Raw genomic sequence first — 21,954 nt, 5'->3', positions numbered from 1 at the left:
GTGCCTGAACTAAGGGGATTTCAACTAATCCAGTGACTTGGGAATGAAAGAACATGGGATCAAACTGGAAGCTCTGAATGTGGCTGACAATTGTGGCAGACGGAGAAGCCAAAGATAATGGCACTTGCAATTGTCGGCATATCATACACTGGCTTTTTGTGATCATATTTTTTGTGGATGCATACCTTGCTAAATCTGGATGGATGAAGGGTGGGCTTGGACTTCCCACAGCTCAAAGTACCCTGCCCTCTATTTGGACTGGTGTTTGAGTGGAGTGGTTTATTTGCGGAGCAAGAAGAATGTGGGAGGAGGAAGAGAAGTGGAAAGTTTGATAATTATTATTATGAAGTAATGGAAAAATCAATAGAAAATAACCAATGAGGACATTGGATATAGGAAAAAAAAACATTCATGTGAGTTGTTGACTCAGACCAAAAATTTTTTTACAGAAAAAAAAACACATAAAGGGGTTGAGTTACTTGGAAAATATGACTCAAGTAATTGGGAAGAAGATTGGGGTTTTTATTTTGGGTCTTCATGGGGCTGTATGAGCAGCATTTTAGGACCTGTATGCTGGATATTTCTGGGGGTTAGTAGGGAAGAAACCTGGCTAGGAGGAGTTTTATGACATAAGTAGAGGCTTGATGATGTCACAAAGCTTTGGTTGGGCGTGGCAACTCTGTTCCACATGAAGCACTGGTCTTCTGTGAAGGTGGGCTTACTATCTTCACAGTGGCTGAGGAGGTCAGTTCAGCTCTTGGGCTCCACAACTGTGCAACCGAATTTCCAGAAGTTGGAATCTAGAGAGCCAAGATATTTTCTTTTGGTAAATATGTTTAGGAAGCAACTAGGACCTCTATAGTCAAAGAAAGGTTTCTTTCAAATCTGCTCTGGGTCCAAAATTTATGTCGTTAACAGCTCCTATATTTGATATCTGGGGGACGGTTAATGTCAGGTATTCTCCCCACACTATCTTTGCTAAAAATGTCCAATTCTTCAGTCCACTTAAATGGCAAAGATCCTCTTTGTCCATATGTGTTTTTAAAGATAATTATTTCTAATAGGTGCTGTTGCACAGATTGATGTTTCTTTCTTTTTGCAGTTTGACTAACTGTACTCACTTCTCTAATGAAGATACAGAATATCTTTATGTAATCAACCTGGATCTGGATCAGGAGACACAATAGAGAGAGCCATGGACTGGAGTGCCATGACCTTGGGCAGGTGGTTATAGATCAGCCAACTAACCAGTAGCTTGAGTGGTAAGGAGAGAAGTGGCTGTTCTTTGAATTCTTTGCCATCTGTTCAGATATTTCTTTCTCACTTTAGGTATAGGCATAGCTTCCTCTCTCATTGATATAGTAAGAAAGGAAGTAGGTTTCTCAGTAGAGGTCAACTGCATTTTGCAGCAGGAATATGTCTCTGATACACATATACTGAGCTGTAGACAAGAGTTTGATAATTTTCCTATTAATTTCTTAAGAACATATTCCATTTAGGTATCCAAATCTATTCAGCCGTGCCTTTTTCACCTGCTCCAAAGTTATTCCTAAAAAGAGCCTTGACCTCACATCCTCACCTTCTTATCCTTGCAGGCACTTATGGTGGAGGAAACCACTTTGTGTCTGATTTAAGCTGAAGAGTTCTTCCTATGCAGAGATTGGCAGCTATGAAGCCCAAGCACAGAAACAGAGCCAAGAGACAGTGGAACAGGAGTGCTGTGGCCTATCTCAGAAAGTCTCCCGCCATGATGAAGATGCCTCTTAGTATGAGTTGCATGCCACATCTCCAGAAGAAGAATGGGCCATCGCTCCAGAAACAAAAACTTAGTAAGCCTTTTGAGGCCCTGGAGAATATTGTTGGCCGCAGAATTTCTCATGGCTGGAAGGAAGCCAATGAACCAGTCACCCATTGGAAAGCCATCATTCTAGATCAACTGCCAACATATCCCTCTCTCTATTTGTTGAAATATGATGGGATTGATTGTGTCTATGGCTTGGAGCTTAATAGTGATGAACGGATTTTAAACCTTAAGATCCTGCCTAATAATGTGTCATTTACTCAGGTGACAGACACTCATCTCTCAAACACCATAGTTGGCAGAGCAGTGAAACATACATTCATGGGCACTAATGGCTCTAAGAATGACTGGAACATGATGGTCCTAGAAGAGGTGCCAATCATAAAGACCTGGTTTTATATTACCTACAAGAAAGATCCGGTCTTGCACATTTACCACCTCCTGGATGACTACCTGGAAGGCAACCTCCACATCATGCCAGGCTCTAAGGAAGAGTGGAGTGGCGTGGTCCCAGATGAGGTGCAGACCATAACGACCTGTTTCTACATTGTCAACGAGAATGATCCGGTCCTGTACCTTTACCACCATCATGATGATTCCATTGAAGGCAACCTCCACATCACGCCTGAATGTCCTCCAGTAGAGGTGACTTTGGAATTAGGCAGGGATTCCTTGCAGGGCAAAAGAGTGCAGTACAACAAAAAAGATGGAACCCAAGAGATAGGTAAAATTATTTGCCAAGTTCCCAACAAACCTTCTGTGTATTTCATCAAGTTTGATAATGACTTCCATATCTATGTCTATGATTTGGTGAAGATCTGTTAAAGTGAAATTCTCAAATTTTGAGGGGCAGACTTAATTCTCTCTTTGGGAATGTGTTCTTTCAGAAATACCTCAGGTCTTCTATGAATCCTGGTATCTTTTCCAATGGATTATTCTTTCTCAAAGAATAAAAATTTGTTAAAATGTTGTGTTATTTGGTCAATGATGGATTGTGTTTGGTGGATGGGGCATCACAGAAATACATGCCTCAAAACAAAGCAGGATTTATGGTCTTTTCCCCTTGGAGAGTAAAGGACTGGGGATGCGTGGTGTGGTAAAGGACAAGATGGCTGTCAAGGAAGCAGTGGAGAGGGGACAAAAAGTTGTATGATCTCGGGGCGGTATGAAGCTTGAGGGAAATCCATGTCAAATGGAAAGATGTGACCGATATCAGCGTGAGGTATTGGGACTTAAGAGGATAAAGAGTATATTAATCAGGAAGGGACACAAATGTATACTCAAAATCAGAGAAAATTAGGTTTCATTTGATGAATGGTTTAATTCGTACTGGCTGTAAGTCAAAGGATGTTTGATCTCCACGAGAGCATGTTGCTTAGTGAAAAGTGTCTCTGCTCAGTTGCTCTTCTCCAGTAAGTTTGACATCAAGCTACCTACTTAGTTTTGCCAGAATTCTGCCTGCCACCTACTTTGTCATGCCTGGATTCGGTATGCCTTGAACTCTCATAGGTCTTATCCATGCCATCCAAACCTTGTCAGTTCATTTAAATAATTGTCCTACCATATCTGGAAAACAGTGTTCCCTTTCATTGATCATGTTCTGTAGTACTTGGGCTATAAAACTCATGAACACACTCACCCACACACAGGATAAACATGTACATATGATGCCCACTAGTGTGTGACATGCACACATATGATGAATGCACCGAAGTCCATAATATCAGTAAAGTAGGGAATCCATGATGCTAGGTGGAGTCTGGCAAAGACCCCACACACCCATCAAACCGCCAAATACCAGTATGGTACTGATGTCTGACTGCCATCCTGTAAGGAACCTGCCATTCTGTAACTGGGCTATTTTTGGTTCCTTCATCTTCACAAACTTGGTTAAAATGTTAGAGTTGTCAAACTGGGAGTTAGGGTCCAGCATGTAGATAAGCTGTTCCAGGTCAGGTGATTCGGATACAATTTGGGTGAGAAATTGTACCAGGGATATCTGGTACACGCTCTCCTCTTCTTCTCCCTGTCCTCATCATCACTCTTGTGGGTGGGCCTGGAGCACAAAGAAGGTAAAATGGAATAAGCCTCCTCCTTAGTGGAAAACCTTGTCAATCCTTAATTTGACCTGACTCTCTGAGGGAATGCAGCACATTTTTTCCTACTAGGTCTCCTCATTCATTGGTTCACTCATTTTTCCAAGGAATGATTGAATTCATCCATTCTTCCTTGTCTCTCTCTCTTCTTTCTTCCCTTCTTCCATTTCCCCCTTGATTGTAGAAATTTGAGCAGCAGGGCTGCATCCCCATGGGGCCGCCTTGTAAGGTTATGCTCCGAAATAACAACACAAATCTATTCATTTCAACACTGCCTGCCCCATTATTTTCAGCCTCTTAACCCATGTCTAATAATGTATGCTGCAGCACGAGGTGCGCTTAGAAGGAAAGATTTAGCATGTCTGACCTGGTGGCTGGCTGTATCGCCATCTGCCTCAGAGTGCAGGGCGCCCATGGGAGAGGTGCATGGCAGCTCTAAGCTCAATTCCTATTCCTCCCAGCATTCTCTTATGCTTACTCCACCCACCTATGTTCTAACCTTGCAGGCCAAACAGTTTCTTTATTTAATTAAGCAATGACCTATACTCCATCATTACTCCTATTTCTGTTTAAACAAGAACGGAATCTTTAACTTTAACATAGCAAAATTACATATAACAAAACAGTTATCAAGCAAGAATTACAGTTACAATATTTATATCTATTTTATCTTTTATCATAACAATGGAAAACTATAACTATCTATCTATTCTTCAACTCCATCACAGACTCCAGAATAATACAGTATTACATAAGCAAACAAAATGTAAGCCATTTTCAAACTCTAGAAATGACAGAGACATCTCGCTGCCTGGACAGTCACCCAAAGTTCCTCTGTACCGTTGGTGTTTCCATCCTCAGCCTACAGGCCCATAGTTTCCAGCAGACATTTCCATGAAGCAGGAAATTTCAAAGGCAGTCACTATCTGCTTGTCTTGAAGAATGTTTTGCTGACCCTTTCCTGAATCAGGAACACGAAAAGATCATCTCACCTTTAGGCAAGTTCAGTAGTCCTCTCTCTGAGTGTTTTCTGTGTACAGTTTATGCAACAATCCAGGCAAGAGCAGTTTCTTCCCCAGATGGCTATCAAACTTCATAAGGATCCTCTTTGATGCCCATCTTCTTCCTGAAGTAGATATGTGCTGCCAAGAGTAGAGTGTCTCACTGTCATGAAAAACCCTAAGGTACTAAAACATTAAATAGCCTATTTTGTAGTCTAGAGAGATATGAATGATGCCTATCTAACTGAAATATATATATCTATGTAGCTAGAAAATCTAACTAACATGACTACAAACTTGACTATTATTAATGATTATCCATTAATAACCTATATACATTATATTTTTAAATGAACTACACAATCACAATACCTTAATTAAGATCAAAAATGCATATACATATAACAAAATTGACCTAAAATCTCTATCAGTAAAGCAAAATCTATACTAATGCAAATATTCATAGCTATATCACATCCCACTTTAAATGTAAAAGAACGTTTATAAGCCATATTTGGGAACGTGATTGCAGTTTTTTTCTCTCCAAAATGCTTCCTGATGAATGGTGGCATCATTATTGATTTATCTCAATTGGCAGTTGAGCGAAGCAATTTTTTAAAGGTGTTCACAGCAACCTTTAAGTAGGGCGTGGTCCATCCTACCATATTAGGATAGAGGCATCCACAGACTATCACCCTCTGTGTAAACAAAATAGAAACTCCTTTCCAAAGCATCATGTCCTTAGATCCAAATTTCAAAGTCAAGGCATTTTCAAAATATCTATGTTGGATTATTTCAGCAGCTTTTATAAAGAAACATCTTTTAGCAGCTATTGCTACTGCCTCAAAATTCAAATGATTCAAAAAGAGCATAATAGCATACAATATCAAAATTCGCTGTGAATTTTCCATCTTTGTGTGCTTCAATTTATCCTCTATTTTCTGTATTTTTCCTTTTTATTTTTTGCCTTTTGAGACAGGTTCTCTGTATCTTTGACCTGGAATAACTCTGTATACCTGTCTGTCCTTGAAGTCTCAGAGATCTGCCTCTCTATGCCTTTCAGGCATTGAGATTAAAGGTGTATGCTACTACACATTGAACTCACAAAGATCTGTTTGTCTCTGCCTTCAAGGCACTGGGATTAAAGGCTTGTGCTACCTCACCTTGAAGGTACAGAGGTCAATCTCCCTCTGCCTCCCATGTGTTGGGTTTACAGGTGTGTACTACCACACCCAACAACTCGCTTCCTTTTTTTAACTTTAAGAACTTCAAATTTTAGCCTGCACATATTTTTAACACACTGTAAATCATTTAAAAATTTTCTTTGTCTTTGAATCTCTCTTTACTCTATTTGTCTCTCTGTTTTTCTGACCACATGAGTCTTTCATTTACCAAGCAATCTCAGTAGGACTAAAGCCGTGGCTTTGCTGGCCAGATGTAGCCCATTCCTTAGCTTTCTGCCATTCCAACCTTGTGGCTGAGGTACCGAACAGAGCCGCATTCAGTGCCACAAGTCTACAGTGTTTCAAGGTCCTTGCCATCAAAGAGGCTGCAACAGACAACACTCAAGCCCTCTTTCTGTAGCTGGCCCTCCTTCCTCAAACAGTCAGAGTTTGCCCAGGCAGGATGGCCCAGAAAGCCGGCATTTTAAAACAACACAGTTTTTTTTCCTGTTACTGCTGAAAAAATACAAGCATTCAGTTGGCTTTTATCAACAGCATTTAAATGTTTTGTGGCAGGACATCTTAAGGGCTGCAGGGTTTTGCAGCTGAAGCTGAGTCAGCAAGCCTCTTTTAGATGAGAGCCCTTGCTTTCTTCTAGCAAGCAGAGCAGACCGAGAAATCGCTGCTACCAAGAAAACATGCTTTACTCTTTCCCAAGCTTTCTCAGGCTTTCAGTGGATTCAGTTGTCCACCAGGCTGCAAGATCATTCTGTAGTTATTTGAGCAGCGAGGCTGTGTCCCCAGCACCACGGCCGCATGAAGGTTATGCCTGAAATAAATACACCAAAACTTTATTCTTTTAAACACTGCTGGCCCATTAGATTCAGCATTTTAACCCATTTCTAATAATCAGTGTAGTATAACGAGGTGCACTTACCAGGAAAAATTCAGCATGTCTGACATGGTGGCTGGCTGCATAGACAACTGCTTCAGAGAGCAGAGCCTTGGCTTCTGCTGGGGAGAGGGGAGCATGGCTTCTCTGAGCTCACTACCAATTCCTCCCGGCATTCTATTTTGTTTACTCCACCTACCTATGTTCTAACCTATCAGCTGAAGCGGATTCTTTCTTTAATTAATCAATAAACTTCTTCTGTCACTTTATCCTTTCAACAGCTTGCCCATAGAAATCTCCCATGTGTCTTCTGTTGTATAATCTTTCATTTGTAAAGAACTTGCACTCTCAGGGGAGGATTTTTCTGACATCTCTGTGGATGGAGATCATATGAGGAAGATCAGATGAGCAACCATGACAACTCTAATGCTGTAGAGTTAGTTGGACCTGAGATTGATGGCTAACATTCCTGTGCTATGCATCTGATGCTCCTGAACTCTGGCCCTGTTGACAGACAGGCAGACATCAAGTTGATCACACATACTTAACTCATTCGGGTTCACAGATACTGTAAATGGAGTTTTAATTCTTCTCCTAAACTAATAAAAAAAACCAAAATTAGGAGAAGAGAAGAGCCTGAAGTAAGGCCTCAAAATGGGTCATTTTGCAAAGGAAAAGTTACCTGCCTCCATGTATGCTGTCTCCCTTTCTTAGTCAAATCAATCCTTCCAGTGTCTAGCTAACAGCTAACCATAGGATTGAACCCAACTGCCTTTGATTTCTGAAATAAGTGCTGTCCACTTAAGGTCTCATAACAGCACAGGAAGGTTTGTAAGACTGTCCCAGCAACAATTTAAAGCAATTCTAGGACCCCAAAGATGCAGCAAATTTGGTTATTTGGTAATATAGATCATTCTGATGGGACAAAATAATTTAGAATTAAAAAAATAAAAGATTGGTGTACTCACGATGAATTTATGTGATATGGCACACACAGGCTTCTGGTTCTGAATACTTCATGCTCGGTGGGTTTTGGAGATTGTCATGACCCTGAAACTAGCTGGAGGCTTTGGGGCCTTGAAAGAACAAGACTTAATATTTCAGGACATCCTTTTACTTGGTGCCCACTGTTTACTGATTTCCTATTAGAGAATGAGCAGCCATCTACTCCTGCTGCCATGCATTCCCCCCATGAACACAGAGAAGACCCTATACACACAGGTCGCTTGTATCACATGTGAAGGCATAAGTCATAAACAAAATCCCACAGCAGTTTAGAATTGCGGTTAATAGAATGATTAGTTCTTGAAAGGGGAAAAACTTAGAGATCACAATCCCTGACAAAAGCCCTCTGCAGGATCAGAAAAGGAGCCTAGTAGCCGGAAGGGAAGCTCAAGCAAGAGATCAAGCTGAAGGTAGAAGTTGCTTTTTAAAAGACAGAGAGACCACAACTCAATGGGCTGGTATCTCAGTGGCTATTCAGGAAACATCACAGAGAAAGGATCTGCTTCATGCGTGAGAGTCACCGATGATTTCCCTTTAAGAAAAAAACCCATCAAAACTCCAAATAACATAATCAGCATTCAACAACATGTCTATGATTTCTTTGCCTTGCCTTTGATTGTGCAGTAAATGATGCTGATAGTTAATCTGTGCAATTAATGCAAATTTCCTTGTAACTGACTAGACAGAATTGACAGGTTATCTTAAACACAGCAGGGAGTCACTCTACGATGGAACTGGTTCATCATCACCTGTGTGACAGTGACATAATTAAGATCTTTCCTTTGTCTATAAATCTCATTATGTTCAACATGATATGTTGTCATACAGATTTCTTAGGGTTTTGTCCCACTGGTGGTTTCCTTGGTATGCTTACATAATTTTTGCCAGATCCAATCAGTTTTGCCATGCACTCTCAGCTCCACGTCATTGTGTTCCCCTTATGTTCCAGTCCAGGCATTTTAGACCTCTTGTAACTGTTGTAAGAGTATCTCATGTTCCACCTAAATGATTTAGGGTTTTATTTAGGCGGGGTTTTATCTTCCATCACTGTGTTCATTGACTTTCCTTGGGCGTAATTCCTGGAATACTGAGCCTAACTCCTGGGGGATTCCTCCAGTTATTTCTCCTTTCTTAGATAGTTTACACTCTCACTATTACTGTGAGAGTGTTTCTGTAGCAAATATTCTTCTCAAGATGAGAAGAAACTTCAATATTACAATCCATTTGTTATTGTGATTTAAATACACACACACAAACACACACAAGTTAATGCACATACACTGATGATATCTCAATTAATGGGGCCATTCTGGGGATGTCAAGATCGATATCTCTTGAGTGGTTCTCAGAAGGCCATAGGGTGACCCTCTCTAGGTACTTAAGCAGGCAGGAGAAGTTGACCGCACTGTGACATGTCCCTAGGAACTATGTGTGCCTTTTCCCATAGTCAGACTGATGACTGACTATCTTGAAAACCACCATGGAACTTTTGTTTGGCAAATGATGGAGATCAAGTCAGGGTCAAAATCAGAAAACTAGATGGAGCTTCCAAGCTCCAGTGGAAGAGCAGATGGATGGAGAAAAAGAGCAAGGATGTCAGGAATATAAGGGCTTGGTCCACACTATGAGACACTGTGCCTGAACTAAGGGGATTTCAACTAATCCAGTGACCTGGGAATGAAAGAACATGGGATCAAACTGGAAGCTGTGAATGTGGCTGACAATTGGGGCAGACGGAGAAGCCAAAGATAATGGCACTTGCAATTGTCTGCATATCATACACTGGCTTTTTGTGATCATAATTTTTGTGGATGCATACCTTGCTAAATCTGGATGGATGAAGGGTGGGCTTGGACTTCCCACAGCTCAAAGTACCCTGCCCTCTATTTGGACTGGTGTTTGAGTGGAGAGGTTTATTTGCGGAGCAAGAAGAATGTGGGAGGAGGAAGAGAAGTGGAAAGTTTGATAATTATTATTATGAAGTAATGGAAAAATCAATAGAAAATAACCAATGAGGACATTGGAGCTAGGAAAAATAAACATTCATGTGAGTTGTTGACTCAGACCAAAAATTATTTTACAGAAAAAAAAAAACACATAAATGGGTTGAGTTACTTGGAAAATATGACTCAAGTAATTGGGAAGAAGATTGGGGTTTTTATTTTGGGTCTTCATGGGGCTGTATGAGCAGCATTTTAGGACCTGTATGCTGGATATTTCTGGGGGTTAGTAGGGAAGAAACCTGGCTAGGAGGAGTGTTATGACATAAGTAGAGCCTTGATGATGTCACAAAGCTTTGGTTGGGGGTGGCAACTCTGTTCCACATGAAGCACTAGTCTTCTGTGAAGGTGGGCTTACTATGTTCACGGTGGCTGAGGAGGTCAGTTCAGCTCTTGGGCTCCACAACTGTTCAACCGAATTTCCAGAAGTTGGAATCTAGAGAGCCAAGATATTTTCTTTTGGTAAATATGTTTAGGAAGCAACTAGGACCTCTGTAGTCAAAGAAAGGTTTCTTTCAAATCTGCTCTGGGTCCAAAATTTATGTCGTTAACAGCTCCTATATTTGATAGCTGGGGGACGGTTAATGTCAGGTATTCTCCCCACTCTATCTTTGCTAAAAATGTCCAATTCCTCAGTCCACTTAAATGGCAAAGATCCTCTTTGTCCATATGTGTTTTAAAAGATAATTATTTCTAATAGTTGCTGTTGCACAGATTAATGTTTCTTTCTTTTGGCAGTTTGACCCACAGTACTCACTTCTCTAATGAAGATACAGAATATCTTTATGTAATCAACCTGGATCTGGATCAGGAGACACAATAGAGAGAGCCAGTGGACTGGGGTGCCATGACCTTGGGCAGGTGGTTATAGATCAGCCAACTAACCAGTAGCTTGAGTGGTAAGGAGAGGAGTGGCTGTTCTTTGAATTCTTTGCCATCTGTTCAGATATTTCTTTCTCACTTTAGGTATAGGCATAGCTTCCTCTCTCATTGATATAGTAAGTCAGGAAGTAGGTTTCTCAGTAGAGGTCAATTGCATTTTGCAGCAGGAATATGTCTCTGATACACATATACTGAGCTGTAGACAAGAGTTTGATAATTTTCCTATTAATTTCTTAAGAAAATATTACATTTAGGTATCCAAATCTATTCAGCCCTGCCTTTTTCACCTGCTCCATAGTTATTCCTAAAAAGAGCCTTGACCTCACATCCTCACCTTCTTATCCTTGCAGGCACTTATGGTGGAGGAAACCACTTTGTGTCTGATTTAAACTGAAGAGTTCTTCCTATGCAGAGATTGGCAGCTATGAAGCCCAAGCACAGAAACAGAGCCAAGAGACAGTGGAACAGGAGTGCTGTGGCCTATCTCAGAAAGTCTCCCGCCATGATGAAGATGCCTCTTTGTATGAGTGGCATGCCACATCTCCAGAAGAAGAATGGGCCATCGCTCCAGAAGCAAAAACTTAGTAAGCCTTTTGAGGCCCTGGAGAATATTGTTGGCCGCAGAATTTCTCATGGCTGGAAGGAAGCCAATGAACCAGTCACCCATTGGAAAGCCATCATTCTAGATCAACTGCCAACATATCCCTCTCTCTATTTGTTGAAATATGATGGGATTGATTGTGTCTATGGCTTGGAGCTTCATAGTGATGAAAGGATTTTAAACCTGAAGATCCTGCCTAATAATGTGCCATTTCCTCAGGTGACAGACACTCATCTCTCAAACACCATAGTTGGCAGAGCAGTGAAACATACATTCATGGGCACAAATGGCTCTAAGAATGACTGGAACGGGAGGGTCCTAGAAGAGGTGCCAATCATGAAGACCTGGTTTTATATTACCTACAAGAAAGATCCGGTCTTGTACATTTACCACCTCCTGGATGACTACCTGGAAGGCAACCTCCACATCATGCCAGTCTCTAAGGTAGAGTGGAGTGGCGTGTGTACCGGCACAAAATAAAGGCAATGCAGATATCAAAGAATATTTACCAGTTTATTGTTAAACTTACTGAACCAAAGTTCCAGCGTAGCACAGGTAGCGAGGAACAAAAGGGGCGAGCCGCCTCTCTGCACACCCTTTATTGGCAGGGATTCTCCTGAGGCAAACCCCGCCCTCTAAAGGGAGCTGATTTAACCCCTTTATCTCCCCCTTTTGTCTAAATAAGACACAACTAAACCAAATATAACTATAACAATAATAAAAAATGATAAATATAACAAACAATATTGAGAGCAAAAGTTTTGCTAAAGAGTAACTACAATTAAATAATCTTCAACTCCATCAAAGATCTGAGAAGGGAGTAAATATTACTTAACAAAAAAGAGATATCCAAAATGTGCAACAAATGACAGAGACAACTGACTGCCTGGGCAATCACCCAAAATCTCGTTTGCAATGTTGAGTCAACCAACTTTGGCTAAGGCCTAACATAACTGACATACCATTCTCAAATGCAAGGAACTTTCTTAGGATTATCCTACCCTGTCTTGGCAAGATAAGACAATCCTGTTTATATCTTAGTCAGTAGTTGAGGTATGGGTTTTTCTTAACCCAAAGGCCAGTTCTGCCAGGAAGACAAGCTCCCAGTGGAGTGTGTTTGGTGCTCAACGTTCTCTCGGGAGTAGAGTGGTGTTGCCAGGAGTAAATTGTGTCTCGATGGCACAGAATTCTAGGTTAGATTAAAGGCCATTTTCTACAGCTCTTCAAAGCGGCTGAAGATTATTCTATCTATACTGAAAATAATCTCTATGTATCTAAAAAATCTGATTAACCTAAAAATAATATGACAAACATGTAATTCTCAATACCTATCTAATTTGAAAACTAAGGGAATAAACAATTGTGCAATGTATGAAGACAATGATCTTCACCTGTAAACAATGTCATTACTTATCAAATGTAAACAATGTTATTACATAAATAGTACCAGAGGTAGAAATGTACATTGTGATATGATAGATGTATCCATACAATATAAGCATACTCTTATACCAAAATAGAGGTAGGAACACTCACATTCAATATTCAATATATCAATATACAAGAAACAGTACCAACATAATTTTATAAAAACAGTAAGTCACAAATACCAATCATCCCATCAACCCAGTTAATCCCCCTATTTTTTTTATATATATCCCTAATTCCATACAATATGTCCCCATCCCCTCACCCCTAAACCAACCAGTAAAAGATGTCCCTAACCCTGTGGGCAAACTCTGTTGGGAGAGGGGACGTCGTCCTCTTAGATTGCTTTTAGCTGACATGGGGGCGACGTTCTTCTTAGGGGCCCCTGTGAAAGCAAACGATGGTAAAATTCCCAAATTAACCTTTGACTTAAGAAGACTATAACTAGTCTCTGTGTGTTTTGAGAAGGTCCGGCCAGAGCATTGTCAAAAATGTGCATCATATGAAATTGTCTCTTGCAATTGGTACCAAAAAACAGATCCAAAATTAGTGCTTAAAAAAAAAATTCATGACGTCATAAAAACCAGATTGAGTTGATGTTGTGGGGCCCCATCTTAATCCTGGAAACTTCAAAAATTACTGTAGGAAAATATGTTGCTTGTTATGGGAAATTTAAACATTAACAACAAGGACTTATACTGACATATAAAGAAAGACACAGATGTGAGGGAAGGCAAAGAAAGTTTATCAAGTATAAAATTATTCTTATTTTGTCCCATTTCATGGCTCCTGACCTGAGACAGAAACTTTGAAATATCTCTTATCAATAGGCTTGGAATTGAAGAAGGACTGAGCCATAGTCCAACTCCAAAACCAGCTCTACTCATTTATAAAGAAGTGTTGAATAAAACATATAAATATACATAAATATATATAAAACCAATACTTACGATACGTATAGAATTTTATTGTTGATGTTTAATGGGTCGTATCTATTTTCCATTCATCAGTAATTAAATATTCAGGGTCTCTCAAATTCTTTGGAGATGAATATTTTCCTGTGGAGATAAGAAAAGAACCCTGCCGCCATCCTACTAGTAATCCTTACCATCTGTATGTCGGTCATCCTTGTGAATGAATTGTTATTTATCTTTTCCAAGGATCTCCCAAATGGTGCACTCAAAAAAACTATTGAAATAAGTTGTGGTCACGTTCTCAGACATTATTTAGAAAAGAAAAAGTTCTCTTACCTGTAATAACTGGTTCGTGCCAGTGGTGGCGAAAGAGCACAGTTGAATCCACGTGTCCTAAATCTGAAATAAAAGGACTGAAAAACAAAATTGAAACAGACACCAGGCTGATAAGTATTTTTTGCCGGGGCTCTCAGGCCGCTGTCACGTGACCTGAGCGCTGGCGGCAGTGGGAGGGGGAGCTGACACAGGCAGCGCGCGCGCCGGCGGGCGGGCACGGGAAATCTGGCCGGGGCGGCTCGAAACAGAGGCTTAGGCGCTGTTAAAAAGGCTCTGTCTATATCAAACCCACTGTTTGGTACTCTAGCAAGCAGCAGGGAAAATCGAGTCGCTCAGAATCTCAGCCGTTTCAGTGTGCGCCCAGAGAGACCGCTGCAGCGGCTCCGGGTGCAAGAGACTCCAATTCGGGGCCGGTTCTCGGCAAAGCCCCACGGGGGAGGCGCCAGATGTATCGGCACAAAATAAAGGCAATGCAGATATCAAAGAATATTTACCAGTTTATTGTTAAACTTACTGAACCAAAGTTCCAGCATAGCACAGGTTGCGAGGAACAAAAGGGGCGAGCCGCCTCTCCGCGCACCATTTATTGGCAGGGATTCGCCTGTGGCAAACCCCGCCCTCTAAAGGGAGCTGATTTAACCCCTTTAGGCGTGGTCCCAGATGAGGTGCAGACCATAACGACCTGTTTCTACATTGTCAACGAGAATGATCCGGTCCTGTACCTTTACCACCATCATGATGATTCCATTGAAGGCAACCTCCACATCACGCCTGAATGTCCTCCAGTAGAGGTGATTTTGGAATTAGGCAGGGATTCCTTGGAGGGCAAAAGAGTGCAGTACAACAAAAAAGATGGAACCCAAGAGATAGGAAAAATTATTTGCCAAGTTCCCAACAAACCTTCTGTGTATTTCATCAAGTTTGATAATGACTTCCATATCTATGTCTATGATTTGGTGAAGATCTGTTAAAGTGAAATTCTCAAATTTTGAGGGGCAGACTTAATTCTCTCTTTGGGAATGTGTTTTTTCAGAGATACCTCAGGTCTTCTATGAATCCTGGTATCTTTTCCAATGGATTATACTTTCTGAAAGAATAAAAATTTGTTAACATGTTGTGTTATTTGGTCAATGATGGATTGTGTTTGGTGGATGGGGCATCACAGAAATACATGCCTCAAAACAAAGCAGGATTTATGGTCTTTTCCCCTTGGAGAGTAAAGGACTGGGCATGCGTGGTGTGGTAAAGGACAAGATGGCTGTCAAGGAAGCAGTGGAGAGGGGACAAAAAGTTGTATGATCTCGGGGCGGTATGAAGCTTGAGGGAAAACCATGTCAAATGGAAAGATGTGACCGATATCAGCGTGAGGTATTGAGACGTAAGAGGATAAAGAGTAGATTAATCAGGAAGGGACACAAATGTATACTCAAAATCAGAGAAAATTAGGTTTCATTTGATGAATGGTTTAATTCGTACTGGCTGCAAAGGATGTTTGATCTCCACTAGAGCATGTTGCTTAGTGAAAAGTGTCTCCGCTCAGTGGCTCTTCTCCAGTAAGTTGGACATCAAGCTACCTACTTAGTTTTGCCAGAATTCTGTCTGCCACCTACTTTGTCATGCCTGGATTTGGTATGCCTTGAACTCTTATAGGTCTTATCCATGCCATCCAACCCTTGTCAGTTCATTTAAATAATTGTCCTGCCATATCTGGAAAACAGTGTTCCCTTTCATTGATCATGTTCTGTAGTACTTGGGCTATAAAACTCATGAACACACTCACCCACACACAGGATAACCATGTACATATGATGCCCACTAGTGTGTGACATGCACACATATGATGAATGCACCGAACTCCATAATATCAGTAAAGTAGGGAATCCATGATGCTAGGTGGAGTCTGGCAAAGAACCCACACACCCATCAAACCGCCAAATACCAGTATGGTACTGATGTCTGACTCCCATCCTGTAAGGAACCTGCCATCCTGTAACTGGGCTATTTTTGGTTCCTTCATCTTCACAAACATGATTAAAATGTTAGAGTTGTCAAACTGGGAGTTAGGGTCCAGCATGTAGATCAGCTGTCCCAGGTCAGGTGATTTGGCTACAATTTGGGTGAGAAATTGTACCAGGGAATTCTGGTACACCCTCTCCTCTTCTTCTCCCTGTCCTCATCATCACTCTTGTGGGTGGGCCTGGAGCACAAAGAAGGTAAAATGAAATAAGCCTCCTCCTTAGTGGAAAACCTTGTCAATCCTTAATTTGACCTGACTCTCTGAGGGAATGCAGCACTTTTTTTCCTACTAGGTCTCCTCATTCATTGGTTCACTCATTTTTCCAAGGAATGATTGAATTCATCCATTCTTCCTTGTCTCTCTCTCTTCTTTCTTCCCTTCTTCCATTTCCCCCTTGATTGTAGAAATTTGAGCAGCAGGGCTGCATCCCCATGGGGCCGCCTTGTAAGGTTATGCTCCGAAAGAACAACACAAAACTATTCATTTCAACACTGCCTGCCCCATTATTATCAGCCTTTTAACCCATGTCTTATAATGTATGTTGCAGCACGAGGTGCACTTAGAAGGAAAGATTTAGCATGTCTGACCTGGTGGCTGGCTGTATCGCCATCTGCCTCAGAGTGCAGAGCTACCATTTCTGCCCATGGGAGAGGTGCATGGCATCTCTAAGCTCAATTCCTATTCCTCCCAGCATTCTCTAATATTTATTCCACCCACCTATGTTCTAACCTTTCAGGCCAAACAGTTTCTTTATTTAATTAACCAATGACCTATACTCCATCATTACTCCTATTTCTGTTTAAACAAGAACGGAATCTTTAACTTTAACATAGCAAAATTACATATAACAAAACAGTTATCAAGCAAGAATTACAGTTACAATATTTATATCTATTTTATCTTTTATCATAACAATGGAAAACTATAACTATCTATCTATTCTTCAACTCCATCAGAGACTCCAGAATAATACAGTATTACCTAAGCAAACAAAAAGTAAGCCATTTTCAAACTCTAGAAATGACAGAGACATCTCGCTGCCTGGACAGTCACCCAAAGTTCCTCTGTACCGTTGGTGTTTCCATCCTCAGCCTACAGGCCCATAGTTTCCAGCAGACATTTCCATGAAGCAGGAAATTTCAAAGGCAGTCACTATCTGCTTGTCTTGAAGAATGTTTTGCTGACCCTTTCCTGAAGCAGGAACATGAAAAGATCATCTCACCTTTAGGCAAGTTCAGTAGTCCTCTCTCTGAGTGTTTTCTGTGTACAGTTTATGCAACAATCCAGGCAAGAGCAGTTTATCCCCCAAAAGGCTATCAAACTCCATAAGGATCCTCTTTGATGCCCATCTTCTTCCTGAAGTAGATATGTGCTGCCAAGAGTAGAGTGTCTCACTGTCATGAAAAACCCTAAGGTACTAAAACATTAAATAGCCTATTTTGTAGTCTAGAGATATATGAATGATGCCTATCTAACTGAAATATATATATCTCTATGTAGCTAGAAAATCTAACTAACATGACTAAAAACTTGACTATTATTAATGATTATCCATTAATAACCTATATACATTATATTTTTCAATGAACTACACAATCACAATACCTTAATGAAGATCAAATATGCATATACATATAACAAAATTGACCTAAAATCTCTATCAGTAAAGCAAAATCTATACTAATGCAAATATTCATAGCTATATCACATCCCACTTTAAATGTAAAAGAACGTTTATAAGCCATATTGGGAACGTGGGTGCAGTTTTTTCTCTCCAAAATGCTTCCTGCTGAATGGTGGCATCATTATTGATTTATCTCAGTTGGCAGTTGAGCGAAGCAATTTTTTAAAGGTGTTCACAGCAACCTTTAAGTAGTGCGTGGTCCATCCTACCATATTAGGATAGAGGCATCCACAGACTATCACCCTCTGTGAAAACAAAATAGAAACTCCTTTCCAAAGCATCATGTCCTTAGATCCAAATTTCAAAGTCAAGGCATTTTCAAAATATCTATGTTGGATTATTTCAGCAGCTTTTATAAAGAAACATCTTTTAGCAGCTATTGCTACTGCCTCAAAATTCAAATGATTCAAAAAGAGCATAATAGCATACAATATCAAAATTCGCTGTGAATTTTCCATCTTTGTGTGCTTCAATTTAACCTCTATTTTGTTTATATTTCATTTTTATTTTTTGCCTTTTGAGACAGGTTCTCTGTATCTTTGACCTGGAATAACTCTGTATACCTGTCTGTCCTTGAAGTCTCAGAGATCTGCCTCTCTCTGCCTTTGAGGCATTGGGATTAAAGGTGTATGCTACTACACATTGAACTCACAAAGATCTGTTTGTCTCTGCCTTCAAGGCACTGGGATTAAAGGCGTGTGCTACCTCACCTTGAAGGTACAGAGGTCAATCTCCCTCTGCCTCCCATGTGTTGGGTTTACAGGTGTGTCCTACCACACCCAACAACTCTCTTTTTTTTTTACTTTAAGAACTTCAAATTATAGCCTGCACATATTTTTAACACACTGTAAATAATTTAAAAAATTTCTTTGTCTTTGAATCTCTCTTTACTCTATTTCTCTCTCTGTTTTTTCTGACCACATGAGTCTTTCATTTACCAAGCAATCTCAGTAGGACTAAAGCCGTGGCTTTGCTGGCCAGATGTAGCCCATTCCTTAGTTTTCCGCCATTCCAACCTTGTGGCTGAGGTACCGAACAGAGCCGCATTCAGTGCCACAAGTCTACAGTGTTTCAGGTCCTTGCCACCAAAGAGGCTGCAACAGACAACACTCAAGCCCTCTTTCTGTAGCTGGCCCTCCTTCCTCAAACAGTCAGAGTTTGCCCAGGCAGGATGGCCCAGAAAGCCGGCATTTTAAAACAACACAGTTTTTTTTCCTGCTACCGCTGAAAACATACAAGCGTTCAGTTGGCTTTTATCAACACCATTTAAATGTTTTGTGGCAGGACCTCTTAAGGGCTGCAGGGTTTTGCAGCTGAAGCTGAGTCAGCAAGCCTCTTTTAGATGAGAGCCCTTGCTTTCTTCTAGCAAGCAGAGCAGACCGAGAAATCGCTGCTACCAAGAAAACATGCTTTACTCTTTCCCAAGCTTTCTCAGGCTTTCAGTGGATTCAGTTGTCCACAAGGCTACAAGCCATTCTGTAGTTATTTGAGCAGCGAGGCTGTGTCCCCAGCACCACGGCCGCATGAAGGTTATGCCTGAAATAAATACACAATAACTGTATTCTTTTAAACACTGCTGGCCCATTAGATTCAGCATTTTAACCCATTTCTAATAATCAGTGTAGTATAACGAGGTGCACTTACCAGGAAAAATTCAGCATGTCTGACATGGTGGCTGGCTGCATCGACATCTGCCTCAGAGAGCAGAGCTATGGCATCTGCCAGGGAGAGGGGAGCATGGCTTCTCTGAGCTCACTACCTCTTCCTCCCGGCATTCTATTTTGTTTACTCCACCTACCTATGTTCTAACCTATCAGCTGATGCGGATTCTTTCTTTAATTAATCAATAAACTTCTTCTGTCACTTTATCCTTTCAACAGCTTGCCCATATAAATCTCCCATGTGTCTTCTGTTGTATAATCTTTCATTTGTAAAGAACTTGCACTCTCAGGGGAGGATTTTTCTGACATCTCTGTGGATGGAGATCATATGAGGAAGATCAGATGAGCAACCATGACAACTCTAATGCTGTAGAGTTAGGTGGACCAGAGATTGATGGCTGACATTCCTGTGCTATGCACCAGATGCCTCTGAACTCTGGCCCTGTTCACAGACAGGCAGACATCAAGTTGGTCACACATACTTAACTCATTCAGGTTCACATATACTGTAAATGGAGTTTTAATTTTTCTCCTAAACTAATAAAAAAACCAAGATTAGGAGAAGAGAAGAGCTTGAAGTAAGGCCTCAAAATGGGTCATTTTGCAAAGGAAAGGTTACCTGCCTCAATGTATGCTGTCTCCCTTTCTCAGTCAAATCCATCCTTCCAGTGTCTACCTAACAGCTAACCATAGGATTGAACCCAACTGCCTTTGATTTCTTAAATAAGTGCTGTCCCCTTAAGGTCTCATAACAGCACAGGAAGGTTTGTAAGACTGTCCCAGCAACAATTTAAAGCAATTCTAGGACACCAAAGATGCAGCAAATTTGGTTAATTGGTAATATAGATCGTTCTGATGGGACAAAATAATTTAGAATTAAAAAAAATACAGATTGGTGTACTCACGATGAATTTATGTGATATGGCACACACAGGCTTCTGGTTCTGAATACTTCATGCTCGGTGTGTTTTGGAGATTGTCGTGACCCTGAACCTAGCTGGAGGCTTTGGGGCCTTGAAAGGACAAGACTTAATATTTCAGGACATCCTTGTACTTGGTCCCCACTGTTTACTGATTTCCTTACAGAGAATGAGCAGCCATCTACTCCTGCTGCCATGCCTTCCCCACATGAACAGAGAGAAGACCCTATACACACAGGTCGCTTGTATCACATGTGAAGGCATAAGTCACAAAGAAACTCCCACAGCAGTTTAGAATTGCGATTAATAGAATGATTAGTTCTTGAAAGGGGAAAAACTTAGAGATCACAATCCCTGACAAAAGCCCTCTGCAGGATCAGAAAAGGAGCCTAGTATCCGGAAGGGAAGCTCAAGCAAGAGATCAAGCTGAAGGTAGAAGTTGCTTTTTAAAAGAGAGAGAGACCACAACTCAATGGGCTGGTATCTCAGGGCTATTCAGGAAACATCACAGAGAAAGGATCTGCTTCATGCATGAGAGGCACCGATGATTTCCCTTTAAGAAAAAAACCCATCAAAACTCCCAATAACATCATCAGCATTCAACAACATGTCTATGATTTCTTTGCCTTGCCTTTGATTGTGCAGTAAATGATGCTGATAGTTAATCTGTGCAATTAATGCAAATTTCCTTGTAACTGACTAGACAGAATTGACAGGTTATCTTAAACACAGCAGGGAGTCACTCTACGATGGAACTGGTTCATCATCACCTGTGTGACAGTGACATAATTAAGATCTTTCCTTTGTCTATAAATCTCATTATGTTCAACATGATATGTTGTCATACAGATTTCTTAGGGTTTTGTCCCACTGGTGGTTTCCTTGGTATGCTTACATAATTTTTGCCAGATCCAATCAGTTATGACATGCACTCTCAGCTCCACATCATTGTGTTCCACTTATGTTCCAGTCCAAGCATTTTAGACCTCTTGTAACTGTTGTAAGAGTATCTCATGTTCCACCTAAATGATTTAGGGTTTTATTTAGGCTGAGTTTTATCTTCCATCACTGAGTTCATTGATTTTCCTTGGGCGTAATTCCTGGGACACTGAGCCTAACTCCTGGGGGATTCCTCCAGTTATTTCTTCTTTCTTAGATAGTTTACACTCTCACTATTACTGTGAGAGTGTTTCTGTAGCAAATATTCTTCTCAAGATGAGAAGAAACTTCAATATTACAATCCATTTGTTATTGTGATTTAAATACACACACACAAACACACACAAGTTAATGCACATACACTGATGATATCTCAATTAATGGGGCCATTCTGGGGATGTCAAGATCGATATCTCTTGAGTGGTTCTCAGAAGGCCATAGGGTGACCCTCTCTAGGTACTTAAGCAGGCAGGAGAAGTTGACCGCACTGTGACATGTCCCTAGGAACTATGTGTGCCTTTTTCCCATAGTCAGACTGATGACTGACTATCTTGAAAACCACCATGGAACTTTTGTTTGGCAAATGATGGAGATCAAGTCAGGGTCAAAATCAG

General features: G+C 40.8%; 2 protein-coding genes across 2 annotated transcripts; both read left to right on the top strand.

The window, feature by feature from the left end:
- The first annotated feature begins 1,747 nt into the window (after positions 1–1,747).
- LOC142842126 (spindlin-2-like) lies at positions 1,748–2,626 on the top strand. Its single transcript, XM_075959048.1, has 2 exons — positions 1,748–2,261; positions 2,409–2,626. Exons 1-2 carry the CDS (start codon positions 1,748–1,750, stop codon positions 2,624–2,626), a joined length of 732 nt encoding a protein of 243 aa, XP_075815163.1.
- Positions 2,627–11,342: 8,716 nt separating this feature from the next.
- On the top strand, positions 11,343–15,090 carry LOC142842125 (spindlin-2-like). The gene is made up of 2 exons (XM_075959047.1): positions 11,343–11,856; positions 14,873–15,090. Exons 1-2 carry the CDS (start codon positions 11,343–11,345, stop codon positions 15,088–15,090), a joined length of 732 nt encoding a protein of 243 aa, XP_075815162.1.
- The last annotated feature ends 6,864 nt before the right edge of the window (positions 15,091–21,954 follow it).

Source organism: Microtus pennsylvanicus (genome assembly GCF_037038515.1).
Source record: "Microtus pennsylvanicus isolate mMicPen1 chromosome Y unlocalized genomic scaffold, mMicPen1.hap1 SUPER_Y_unloc_3, whole genome shotgun sequence".
NCBI classification, from domain to species: domain Eukaryota; kingdom Metazoa; phylum Chordata; class Mammalia; order Rodentia; family Cricetidae; genus Microtus; species Microtus pennsylvanicus.
This window is presented reverse-complemented; position numbering and strand designations above follow the sequence as displayed.

Coding starts and splice junctions, on each gene's coding strand:
- LOC142842126 (XM_075959048.1), top strand. CDS start 1,748: ATGATGAAGATGCCTCTTAGTATGAGTTGCATGCCACATCTCCAGAAG. Junction 2,262..2,408: donor CCTGGATGACTACCTGGAAG/GCAACCTCCACA, acceptor ATTCCATTGAAG/GCAACCTCCACATCACGCCT.
- LOC142842125 (XM_075959047.1), top strand. CDS start 11,343: ATGATGAAGATGCCTCTTTGTATGAGTGGCATGCCACATCTCCAGAAG. Junction 11,857..14,872: donor CCTGGATGACTACCTGGAAG/GCAACCTCCACA, acceptor ATTCCATTGAAG/GCAACCTCCACATCACGCCT.